The sequence below is a fragment of the Hemibagrus wyckioides genome, linkage group LG06 (genome assembly GCF_019097595.1).
Source record: "Hemibagrus wyckioides isolate EC202008001 linkage group LG06, SWU_Hwy_1.0, whole genome shotgun sequence".
NCBI lineage: Eukaryota > Metazoa > Chordata > Actinopteri > Siluriformes > Bagridae > Hemibagrus > Hemibagrus wyckioides.
The window spans coordinates 11,966,010-11,979,508 of NC_080715.1; the positions used below are offsets into that span (position 1 = coordinate 11,966,010).

Here is a 13,499-nt window from a genome sequence, read left to right on the forward strand (position 1 = left end):
GAAGATGGGAAATACAACAGCTTGTCACGTTACCGCGTCCTGACTTTCACAGACGGGGAGAACATAAAGCTGTTACGAAGCACAGACACCGAAAACCGACGTAAAGAAAAAAGAAGCTAAATCAAGACTTCACTGCAAACTTCTATCAAAAATCACACATGTTCACTCTTCCAACAAATCCTCGCAATCCTATGATTTGCCTCGCAACCGAAACTACTGTCAGAGCCGACCAATCGGATTTCAGAATTCTACCCCCGCTGTCATATATGGCAAAATAATTCATCACAATACAGAATACAGCAACAGGGATACATGAGTTCATTGTGTTTTAATCCTTTTTAGTTTTGTCGAACGAATCAGCCAGGATTGTGTTAAATAGAAGTTTGCACTAATTGATATTTTAATGTGTGTGTATATGAAGGGAATACAGGCTTAGGTGTGAATGAAAAAGTTTGGAGAAGAAAAAACGAAATGGACAGCATTAGTTGTATCAGTTGTCCACAAAAATAAGCAGAATAAATCGATATAATATGTTTGTATCCGGTCCCAACTAAATTTTCAGTGTGTGTGTCTTTAAAATAACACACAGCTAGGAGAGTAGAGCAATCTCTCTCTCTCTCTCTCTCTCTCTCTCTCTCCCAAGCCTGCAGTGTCCTACCTCCATGCCATTCACATCTCGTTGCACATTGATCAGTCTCTCTCTCTCTCTGTTTTCATGTTTTGCCTAGCAGCAGCAGTTACGTTTGCCGTTCCCCAAAACCAGCGATCCAAAAAATAAAAAAATAAAAATCCTGTTTTCATTCAGGGCTGTGGAAAATATTAAGTCTACTCTTCAGTTTTTAATGGGTGAAGTGTTCATCCGTGCCATCTGCTAGTAAAAGGGACTTTGACTAAGAGGGAAGAAAGCACGGGTGGGTGTGTGCATGCACAAGCGTGAGTGTGTGTATTGACAGCTGGGTGATGTCTAGTCTGTTAAGTGGGCGCTGGAAGCGATGTGTTTGGCGGTGGAAGTCGATTCTGTTTGCAGAGAGAGAGAGAGAGAAAGAGAGATAAGCGTTCTTCGACAGGTACCGAGCACGCGTTTGCGTTTCTATCCGTCTTAGGCTTCGTTCATTTCCGTCGCGTTTGCTGTTCTGTGCAGATGTTGAAGCTGATCTCCTCTTGTGCAGGGTTTTCATGAGGCCCTGGCCTCACCTAGCCTCTAGCTCTGCGTAATCTCAGTGCCGTAAACTGGGAGTGAGATGATCCTGCTGTTGCTCTGGGGCTGCAGTGATACAGAATCTGCTGCTGAGCCGCTCTACACTGCAGCCCAGGAAACCCAGACTATAAATAGCTGCAGCAGTCAGCATGGCTCATACGCCGTATATACCATCGACTAGCGGTCAAAGCTGATCGATATCTGCTATCACAGTGAGAAAATCAATATTGGCAGGAGATTTAAATGTTGTATTAACCTGATACAGTCTTAATAATACATGCACACGCCCTGCCTTCTCCGTATTACACACTCTAAAGACGATAGGGAGAAAAAAATAAATAAATAAAAAATAAAGCTCGAACAGCACTACCACTATTTAAGATGAATACGTAGCCACGTTTATTACCTGTGGTTCTGTTCAGGAATCCTGCCGCTGCCGTAGTTTATTTTCGAGCGTCGGATTAATTACATGAATGCAGACTTTTTAGGAGTAATTCTCGCTAGACTCTCAAAGCATCCTTCAGTGCAGAGCTTCTTTACTCCATTCCTGTGCATTTTCAGTTTTTTTTTTTATCCTCCATGAAATTTACACAGTTATGGCAGAAGAATTTCTTCTCCATCTGGGGATATTAAATGACTTTTTTTGAGGGGTGGGAGATCATATTACTTTTTTATTATTATTATTATTATTATTATCATTATCATGATAAATGATACTACAGTTCTGGAGCATATTGATGAAATTTTTTATTTATTTGTTTTTATTTATTTTATTTTATTCTAGTTTTGAGATTTCTTTTTAAGATTTAGAGTACTGTTTGTCTCCTGACACAATAATGTGATCTTTGTGATTTGTATTGAAAATCCTGCAGAAGAAGAAAAAGCCTTTATTTGTCACAAATACTTTACAGCACAGTGAAATTCTTTACTTTACCCAGCCAGTGTAGGAAGCTGGGGTCAGAGTCCAGGGTCAGCTGTGATATGAGAAAAGAGGGTTCAGGGCCTTGCTCAAGGGCCCAACAGTGACAGATTTTCGTTGCTGGGGCTTTGAGACGTAACTGTTTGAGCCCCCCGCTGCCCTAAACTGCTATAGTAGTCAGAACCAGGCCCCAGACCTCAACAGGCATGAAAGAAGTCCACCTACACTGTGACTGACAAGAGCCACTAACCAATCAGAGGAGAGCATGATAATTCAGCACACTGTTAGTGTCATTGCTAATCAAAGATACTATTTAGTGTGTCATGTGCGATTCGGTAGTTTATAATGGAATTTATCTAAGTGGAATTCCTGTGAAATCCTCACCCTTAATCCTGTAGGATTAGGTTGCATGATATGTGCTGGCCCTGTGTTAATCTCACTCTATCTCCTAAAGCTCACCTTTCTTACTTTTTGCCACCCACATTACATTGCTGTGAACAAATTGCTTGATTTGACCCCTCCCCAATAACACCACCGAACCTCAGAATTAAAGCTATACAGAATTCTCTGAGGCAGAGACTGGGGCTGATTTCTCTCCAGCTCAGAGTGTAGAATCAGTGACAGTCAGGTCAGGCGGTGAGACAGGGTGAGCGACAACCCGAGAGTTTGTGTGCGCTGGGGATGATTTATCTAATCTCACTTCAATGAGACATTCATAACACACCATCAGTCACATATCACTAACTCTGAGGGAGTTTTTTTCTTGCCACAGGCTTGCTCATTAGGGGTTTATACAAATACATTTAAATATAAGTCAAATATTATTCTTGGACTTTTTGTACTATGTTTATTATGATCTGTAAAGCTGCTTTGAGACAATGCACTAAACAAATGAAATTGAATTGATCTTAGAGTTCTGTCATCCCTTTTGTAATTTTCTATTCGGATTGGACGAAGTTTGCGTAATTTCTCTACTCCTAGTTACCTCATAGACGTTTTTAAAAAGTGATTGAGAAAGTACCTTACAAGTTTATAAAACCGTTTATATACTTTCTCAATCGCTGATTTTGTAAAATGTCTGTGAGGTAACCTGGGGTCGATAGATTAAGCAAAAATTGCATGATGCCACGAGAGAGCCTTAGGTTTTCTGCTTATCTGTTTACCACATTTGCTATTCAGTAACGATGCTGCATTATTATAAGACATTTTAAAAAAATAATCAATAACAAATGAGTGTGTTTTTGATTCTTTTGTTATGAGGCTTAACCATTTTATTTAAAAATAGTCCAATTGATCCCCCCCCCCCATTCAGGAAGAGTGAATTGCTCTTGTGAATCGAGGCATGGTTTTCAGATAGGACACTTAGGCACGTTGGCTCTTCTAGTGTCTGCCCATTAGAGTGCCTAATTGCCTGACAGCAGTATTTTGGGGAATTGGCTTTACATTCGACTTTGTTGACTGTAAACATGCCATGCTTAATTATATTTGAGCTTTTGTGTACTTAGCTTGGCCCTGTCTATAGACCTGTGTACGTGCAGGTCGGTGTATGTGTGTGTGCGTAACAGAAAGACACCATGTGCACACTGTGTTTCTCTGTTTGTTTTGGCTGCCTCATGGTTGAAGTGATTGCTGTGGCTTGTCTCGCTTGGCAGCTTGTGATGCAGCAGAGGACGATTAAGGCTGTGGCTGTATGCATGAGCACATCTATGCGTACAGCGGTGAATCTGAGGGCTCCACAGAGAGACAGCTCCTTCCTGTGTTCTAGTCCATCTGCCAAAGCACACGTAGACCACTGCTGGCAGCAGAGGGGTTTGCAGCGATCACCGCCGATTCTCGTGGATGCATTCCAGGCTTCGGAGTAAACCTGGCCCTTTATTGATCACCGGATTGAACTGCGCTGAATTAATGGAATGTATTTGGAAGGCTCGAAAAGCTGCGTGCAGTCAGGTGAACGACCAGCGAGAGAGACGTGGAGGAGCTTTTAACCAGCACTCAGTGCTAGCAATTTCAGCAATGTTTTGTTTTTTATGTCTGCTATTTTCCGGTATTTTATTGAAGAGATAGTTAGATAGATGTGCTGCTTGAAAGCTTATGTGAGCTTAAGTATAGATGAATAACTGTGGTATTGATTGATGTGGAGTTACATAAGACTGCTAAAAGCAAACTGTGCTTTTTTTTTAATATTCATAACCATGACATCTGCTTCTACAGAGGAGTTTTCTCTAAAGCAGGCCAACTTCTCTCCAGGCTATGATGAGTATAAATGTATAACATATGTGAGTATAGAAAGTGGAATGATCTCTTAAACACACACACGCACACACATCAGTTGTCTCTTCATTCCCAGAACATGCCTTTTTCCCCACCCAGGCACCGCTGTGACCCGTTTTTGTTTCTGCGTCATTTTTAGCCCCGGTGCCTGAAGGCGCTGACGGCCGATGATGCCAGGCCTGGCTGCAGCTCCGTGGAATAACTGAATGTTCCCATGCTCCTGCTGTTACAGTGCAGCTGGGGCTAAAAGGAGGCTTTTGAGCAGCGCTGCCTGGCTGACGTAAGGAGACAGGCACGTTGGCTTTGCACGGTAAGACCGTGTGTGTTCCTGCAGCAGAGTCCAGCCAGCTGTTTACACACACCGCTGTGCCACAGCAACTCTGCTGAGGTCATTCTGACCTCATCACTGAGCTTTCAGCCAGCACAGGCTCTTTATTTAACCGTTTCAAAGGACGCAGAGGGCACAAGGGTTGTTTAGGAGTCTGGCGTACTGAGGGAAACGTGCACCCGGTGGTTCCCAAGACTCGTGTTTTCTCAGGAGCAGAGCCCTGCTAAGCCACATGACCCCTTTCTTGTTGTTGTTATGAGTTTGTTCAATCTGTTTTTTAAATTTAGTATCAGTGTCCCTGTATTAACATTTTACTGAGTAATAAATGCAGTGTCGTGTTAGGGACCAGACTTATTTTCTAGAGCAGTTGCTCTGACGGTAACAGCAGATGTTCTATCGATCATGTGATCAGCCATAACATTAAAACCACTGACAGGCGACGTGAATAACGTTGATTAGCTTGTTACAGCGGCACCTGTCAAGGGGCGGGATATATTAGGCAGCAAGGGAACAGTCAGTTCTCAAAGTTTTGGGCGCAGGAAAAATGGTCAGGATTTGAGAAGGAAGGGCCAAATTGTGATGTCTGGAACTACTGGGTCAGATCATCTCCAAAACAGCAGGACTCTTGGGTTCTTCCTGGTATACTGTGGTTAGTAACTACTAAAAGTGCTCCAAGGAAGACCAAGCAGTCATGCGTAGCTGCAGGCCGCTCAGAGTGCCCATGCTGACCCATGTCCACCTCTCAAAGCGCCTACAGTGGGCATGCGAGCATCAGAACTGGACCATGGAGCCATAGAAGAAGGTGGTCTGCTCTGATGAATCAACACTGTTGCAGACCTTATCCACCCCTTCATGGCAACAGTATTCCCCAATGGCAGTGGCCTCTATCAGCCAGATAAATGCACACTGAAACACTGTAAACTTGGCCTACGAATGCCCTGGAGGTCGATCGTCTGTGGAAAGTGCTGGACAATCCATGAAGGCCCCACCTCAAAACTACAAGGATCTTCTGATATGGTCTTAGTGGCAGATAGCACAGCATACCTTCACAGGGAGTCCAAAACTCATCATATACTACTCATGATATATTGTTGCACTGTGCCTGAAGTCTGTGTGTAAGATGCATTGATCTGATCATACACTACTAGTGCTGATGTAGTTCTCACTTGTCAAGAAATGTTGGCATCAATAAGCACTCTGTGTGTGGATGCAGCGAGGTCTTCAGGGAAACATGAAAGGAAGTCGATGTTTATGAGTTAGAAGGTTCACTGAAGGCTATTTTTAGCTCCAGCTCTTTGGTAGGGTTAAACTCTTAGTCACGTGCACACTCTCTTTCTCTTGCTTCGTGTTGGAGTGGATTGTGTGCTAGCCTAGTGTAGGCTTTACTACATGCAGAGGATCATAATGACACTGAAGACGTATAGAGCCTGCAGTCTGGATGCTCTGTTCACTCGTTTTGTGTGTGTGTGTCATGACAAGGCCATTGTTTGTGCTGGAGAACAGACATGTCTCTGTTATCTCGAGCATGACTCTAGAAGAAACGGGGCTTTGCTAACGTCACAGTCACACAGCTCTGCTGACACTCGTAGCCTGCTTAGGGAGGGTCACTGGGTCACGGAGCTATGCTGCTTATGGGGGTGGGTTAGGGCAGCACCGGAGTCAGACATGTGGAAGACTACAGGAAGTCTCATACCAGCAAGCAGCACTGAGAGCTGTGCAGAGAGAAAAATCCAACGGACGAGAAGAGAGAGAAATCAGATTTAGCAGATCTTCGTAATCTGATCACATGATTGTGGCGTGTTCTGAGGAACCTACAGCTTGCCTTAACTGTGATGGATCACCCCCCACACCACCAGGCGCTTTCCATCTTCTGCTCCCATGATGCATCACTCCGCTAAGGTACATGCCGTGACGGATACATACACAGCACTCTCGAATCAATCTTTATCAGTGTTTACTATGTGTGTGTGTGTGTGTTGCTTTGACTTCCACACAGTGTTGTCTATGTCAGCAAATCACTTTTTGCTGAACTTTGCTGGTATATGTGGTTTTATTTTTATTCTGCTCCATGTTGCATCACTAAGCAGTAGAGAGCTTCAGATGTTCTCTTCACACTGAAACTGGAACATTCTTTCTTCACTTGCTGAGGTTATAACTTTCTCAGCATTCTTCATCATGAAGGAACAAGGATAGAGGAATCCTCAAAAAGTAAAAATAAAAAACTTTCACTTACTTTTTTTTTAAATTGTAAAGAAGAAAATATGAGAAGTTTGTCACTTGATAATCAGTAATAATCAATGTGTTGTTATTTATAGCAGTTTTAAAAACACACTGCTTTTGTATAATAATCTACGCATGTGCGAATGTACAAAAAAATGTGTTGCGTAGATTATTATGCAAAAATAGATTATTATTAGTTAGTGCCTCTGGTGTGTTCGGTTGTTGTGTAACTGTAATGGTCTATGTGCTGAGACATACTATTTCTGATAGCAGCTAATGTGTGCAGGAAACCCAGAGTGAGCGTTTGGTCATAGCGAGACATGTTCATTCACATGGAAATGTATGCGCTGAAGTCATGAGCAGGTCACACTGGGCAGATCGTCAGTGTAAACGATTCTATAGAGGTTTTAAAAATAAAACAAAAAAGTCAGAAATATCTATTTACACTTGTGGCCTCTTTGACAGTGGAGGAAATCAGTCAAGCCCTTCCATGTGCTCTATCTTTGACTTCCTGTTACAGAAGGAAATGAGTCAACGTGAGGAATCAAATTGTGGCTCTCAAGGCGATTCATGCAAACTCTGAGGGCTGCTGATCTAATCATAGATGGATAGACTGACAGACAGACAGACAGACAGAAATTCTTGCATTACAGCAGCTTAGACAGGATACAACACATACACCAAAAATATATATATAAAAACCTTCAATATAGAACACAATAACATTGACATATGTTGTTATACAGTGACACACAAGGACATAAGGTAACTCTGGTGTGTGTGTGTGTGTGTGTGTGTGATTTCTAGGTGCTGTACCTCAGAGAAAGGTTTCATTGCCATGCAGAACTGAACTGTTTTTGACGGCTAATTTTTCCTAGCATATTTCCAGTCCCTTTTCCCACTTATTGTTTGAAAAGACACCACTCTGATGTTCACCAAAGTTATTTAATTAGAGGTTTTTGTTGGGCCGATTGTGCCGCGGGGAGCTAACTGGCACGTTAATTAGTGTTAATAGTTGTTTGTTTTGGTTTGCTTGCTTGCCTTTGTTGGGATTTGAGCTCAAGCTGAAAGCAAGCGTTTGCCCATTTTATGTGTCTAAAAGTGCAAAAACACACTTATTCAAAGCAAATCCGAGGGAAGTCGTTCATTTTCAGGGCTTCCTGTCCAGCCTGGTGCGGTTGACTTCTTCCAGGCCCCGTGACTCAATACATCCTTTGTGAGGCCGCTTTTGCGTCACGAATATGGTTTTATTAAGTCATAAGGAATGAATGGATCATTTTCTCCTCGGCGCTATTACAAAAAAGGGCTGTGACCCTGATCTTGGCATGGCTTCAGGGGTCTCTGGTCATTTCTGAAGTGTCTGTAGTGCTGGAGTGTGTGACGTCCTGAGGTCTGGCAGTGTCCACGGCAGTTTCTGTAGAGGAAAAACACACCCTCAGCAACTTACATGACCGCTTCACTTGCAGAATGCTTATATATTTTTGTGCTGAAATTCCGAGTTGATCTTTTTTGGTTTAAAGTTATTTTCTACTTTGGCTAGATTTCACATTTTACTGGCTGTGGTGCCGGTGGGAATACATAGCTAACTCTGTGAAAGAGAGTGATGCATCAGGACTTTAGTCCTTTGCTCTGTTCAGCTTTCTCACCTGTTCAAACTCAGATTTCACCATCAGTACCATTGAGCTCGTCGTCCTGTTGCTCGTAGTTTACTCAAATCCCAGATTTACATTACCTTACATTTTTGGCAACTGGCAGACGCTCTTATCCAGAGCTTATCGGACCTTCGATTCGAACTGACGCCCTTCTGGTCAACAGTCCTACACCTTAACCACTAAGCTACCACATCCCCAGATATGGCTGTATGTAACAGAAGATCAGCATTTGTTGTCTAAGCTACTTCTACATTGGTTTTCCCATTAATGTGATATTGACAGAGACAGAAAAATGGTGACTCTAGTGCAGCACTAGACCTCTTACCTAGATTTAGATGATCAACCAACAAATCAGTCCCAGAATCACAAATATTGACACATTTCAGAGTGGATTTTTCCTTTAAGGCTGAATCAGATTTAAGCAGATAGAGTGCTATCTTTCTGTCTCCGTCTCCTACCTGAGCGGTATATCCTTTGTTAAATATATTTGCCCGGTAAATAGGAATAGTAAATATAATATCATTCCGTGTGACTCTCTGTTTGCAAAAGACGTGCATGAGGTTGCTACCTGTCCTGAAAACATTCCTTCCTTTTGCAGTTCTTTTGTAATTAGTGTTTAAGAGCCCTGACATATCGCTGTGTGATTTGCTAATTGAATTCTGTTTGATGAATTATGCTTTTAGTTCAGCCCCAGGGGACGTAAATCAGTGATTGCTTTTTAATCAGGTCAGTGTTGGTCTTGTGGGCCTCGGTTTGCAGCGCATAATATGAATAATGCATTTACTTCATTCGAATTTTCTCCTTTTCAATGTAAATTGCATTCGTTTAAACTTTACCTTAAACAAATCCCACGGTTCGCCTACTTAACTTCTGCATCATGGTGCTGGAAAGAAAGGCTATGATTATTCAACAGATACACATGGATATACAGTGCCTTGCATAAGTATTTGCACCCTTGGACACTTCTGTATTTGGCATTATTTCAAACAGGAACTGAAATGGAGCCTTACTTTTTGGACACAGTATATTTTAAGGAGCAAAATATTTCATCATTAGTTACTTTAAATAAATAATTAAAAGCAGATATTTGTCACCCCCCCCCGGGTCAATACTTGGTATCTCTATCAGGTGTGTGCATCTGGATGCTTTTTCAATATTTTCATCCATTTTTCTTGGCAAAATCTCAACAAATGAAATGATATTGAGACCACTAGTACAGAATACGGGAAATTTGAAGAGGGGGTGAATACTTATGCAAGGCACTTTTCTTCCAACGCTTTTGTTGTCATGCTTTGCAGCATGCGAGTCTCGAGGAGGACATGTCAATCAAGCACGGTCATTAAAATATCACCTCATCAGTAGTTGTATCGATGTGTTCTGTATTGTATATATTTAGTGTTTTGTGCGGGCTCTGCTGGAAGCGTAATATTGCGCTGAAGGTATTGATGCATGATCTCATCTGTGTGCAGTTGATGTGAGTGCGGTGTTGCCCGTTCCCGTTCCCCCTGCTGCCATCCCGATGGATCTGCGTGTGGATCAGCAGCACTTGCCCGTGTCTGGGGAGCAGCAGCTGCAGCAGGAGCTCCTGGCACTCAAACAGAAGCAGCAGATCCAGAGGCAGCTGCTCATCGCCGAGTTCCAGCGGCAACACGAGCAGCTCTCTCGCCAGCACGAAGCCCAGCTGCAGGAGCACATTAAGGTGAGATCCTCTCGCACTCGTCCTCTTCCTTTCTATCAATGCCTATCACCGCTCTGCTTCTGTCTGCTCACGGATAGTCTGTAGTAGTGAAAGGAATCGTCAGGCACCCCATGATTTCATTACAGTTTTATTAAGGATGCCACAATGGGATTACAAAATGTTTTTTTATAGATCTTGCTGCAGAGCTATTATTAATTTATATACCTGCCGTAGTAGCCTAGGTATTTTATTTATTTATTTTTTTGTTTTGTTTTTTAACAAACCACTTAAAACTGAGAGGCTTACATAAAAGATAGTTCTAAGAAATGTGTGTATTATGTGTGTGTAAGTGTGGGGCGGGGTGTGTGTGTGTGTGTGGTAGGTGTCTAATCTGAAAGCTGTGTCCTTGTGTGTATGGCTTCAATGAGAGCTGTGTGTGTGTGTCTGCATGTGTGTATGTGTGGTTGGTGTATAATCTGAAAGCTGTGTCCTTGTGTGTATGGCTTCAATGAGATCTATGTGTGCGTGTGTGTGTGTGAGAGAGAGAGAGAGAGAGGGAGAGACTGTGGTTTCCTGAATCTGTGCTGCTGTCAGTGATTTGCTGTGTGAGGCCTCAGCATAAAGCTCTTGATTACAGACTGGAATGTACTCAGCAGAAGGCCAGTGTGCTGTGGAAAGGTGTGTGTGTGTCTGTCTGTGTGTGTGTGTCTGCATGTGTGTCTGAGTGTATCTTTGTGTGTTTGTGTGTATGTCTGAGTGGGTGCATATTGGTCTTAATGGCAGTGTTGTGTGGAAAGGGAAGTGTGTAGAGGAGTGCAGTGTGGTGAAGGGGGAGAGGAGGTCTGTTGTGGTAGCCCTGTTCTTGGGAAACTCCATGAAGCCATGAGCTCAGCACATCCTCGGTTTTGCTGCGTTTGCCGCTGTGAGAATTCTGTCCAATAGAAGAGCAGTAGTTCAGGCTGGGCTATAAATAACCCAAGCAGTGGACAGAGAAAGGATGGAGGGTGTTGAGTGATGTAGTGCCTGCACTTTTTGTGGTGACGCCGTGTTGATGAGTACCAGAGGAAAGGAGACTGCTTGCGCTGGAGAAAACAGTCACTGCACACAGGAGAATGCAAAACTACAACTTGGCCGTCTAGTACCTAGCACATTTATAATAATCTACTTACAAATCAACACCAAACAACATTGGTTCAGTGTTAATCATTGATGTGCAACATTGCTATTTTTAGTTTAAACATGGTATCTCGCATCAAAGTCCAACACATAAGGTGAAAGCAGGCAAAACGGAGCAAAAAGAAACAAGCCAAAAGACAGGAAATGTTCTGCCATGAGCCTCTCATCCTCTGAGGCCGATTCGAAAAAGCCAGTGTGTGACATCTGGCAGAGTTAGATGAGAAATGTCCAGAAGAACAGCAGCGAATATTAACAACCCAGACCATCCAAGAGCCAATCACAGGATATGAAAGAGGTGGGAGCGAACCTCACTTGTGGCTTTGTATGATCATTACCCTTTGGAATTTTAGAAATGAATGAACTAAACACAGACGACAACTATTCCGGCTTTATGAACAAAAAAACAAACAAAAAAGTACGGACAGAAATAACATTATGACCACCAGCCTAATATTGTGTTGGTACCCCATTTGCTGCCAGAACAGCCCTGACCCATCATGCACAGTGTATTCTGACCCCTTTCTATCAGAACCAGCATTAACTTCAGCAGTTTGAGCAACAGTGTCCCTTCCTTGGACCACTTTTGATAGATACTGACCACTGCAGACCGGGAACACCCCACAAGAGCTGCAGTTTTGGAGATGCCTAATTTATTGCTGCCTAATATATCCCACCCACTAACAGGTGCCATGGTGAGGAGATCATCAGTGTTGTTCACTTCACCTGGCAGTGCTCATAATGTTATGCCTGATCGGTGTATGACAGAATGATGGACAGCGCTTGAGTTGTTGTGTGTTCTAGTGGCTGTGTGTGTAACACTACGGTCACTAAAGCAAGAATATATAAAAAAATATATATATATTTGGGGTAGTGACCCTAAATTCTAGGGCCCGAAATTTTCACATAACATATATAAAAGATTTGAAATAATAAAAACCCACAAATGTAAATGGATATCAAAAAAGTAGTTCACTGACTCTTTAAATATTTATCAGTGTTTTTTGTGACGCACTGTGTGCATCGAATGAGAGGACTGGGCTTGTATGGGCAGCAAATCAGGATAGTTTAGCAGTTACCCAGTATACATTTTATTAAAAAAAGTGTGAGGGTTTCTTTTACATGCTAGGCTTCATATAAGCATTCCTATTAGCATAGTCCAAGTGTTTGTACTAGCTACATAAACTCCTAATACTCACTGCCGCCATGTCTGTATACCTATATATTTTCTTCCGACTATTTTAAACACAAACACATAAATCAGTGTGAAAATTGGTTGTATGATTTACACGCTTCATATGAACTATTAGCACATCAGCGCCAGAAGCCTCTCAAGAGAGAGAGACACCAATGATCTCTGCTACTAGGTTGTGAGTTCAAATCCCAGAACTTCTGTAGCACGGCTCCTGGGTGTCTGGCGAATGAATAAATATAAACCGCATCTGGTCTAGAGCGGAACGCTTCAGTAGTCACACCAGGCCGATTTGATTTAATGCATTTGCAAGAGTGAGGTGAAGACCTGACATCCTCATACATCTTCAAAGATATAAACAGAGCGAGACGGAAAGACTGTGTCTGTTCACAGAAGCAATAGCGTTCGCGCCGGTCGTTCCTCTTAGCGCATCACACTCCGAGGTGTTTGTTCTGTGTTGTGTCGCACTTTGCTGAGTATCTGTCAGCGGCCACAAGTCTGTGCTTGTCCAGAGGCTCTCCTTGCGCACACCTCTGCCGCTATTTATAGTGCTAAACAAGCCCAAGGGCCACATCTAAGGAGGACGGCGTGCAGAACACAGAGCTCAGGTCTGCCTGTAAAAGGCAATGTCGCTTCCACTAAGCTAGAAAGAGCACACTCAATCATTTATATAGCTTTGCGTTCGCAAACCTGCTCGGCTCCTCACGTGTGCCGTCTTGCTCTTAAACATTTAAGAGGAAGTTTTCTTTTGCTTGCGCAGCACCAAGAATGAACATGAGTGTATTATTTTAGTAATTTGCCTAGTCACTCTCTCACACACACACACACACAGAAAGGCGGGTGTGATATACTGAAAGCGTCTGTTTGT

The 13,499-nt window shown here is 42.8% G+C and overlaps 1 protein-coding gene across 4 annotated transcripts in view; it reads left to right on the plus strand.

The window, feature by feature from the left end:
* The window catches only part of hdac4 (histone deacetylase 4), a 170,106-nt gene that overhangs the window by 88,646 nt on the left and 67,961 nt on the right, over window positions 1-13,499 (plus strand). For 3 of the 4 annotated variants that reach the window (XM_058391174.1, XM_058391176.1, XM_058391177.1), the window contains one exon: window positions 10,058-10,287. In XM_058391174.1, the coding sequence (XP_058247157.1) occupies window positions 10,058-10,287 (230 nt within the window). Of the gene's footprint in view, window positions 1-6,386; window positions 6,616-10,057; window positions 10,288-13,499 lie in introns of those variants that run through there. The other variant, XM_058391178.1, reaches the window with a different exon arrangement.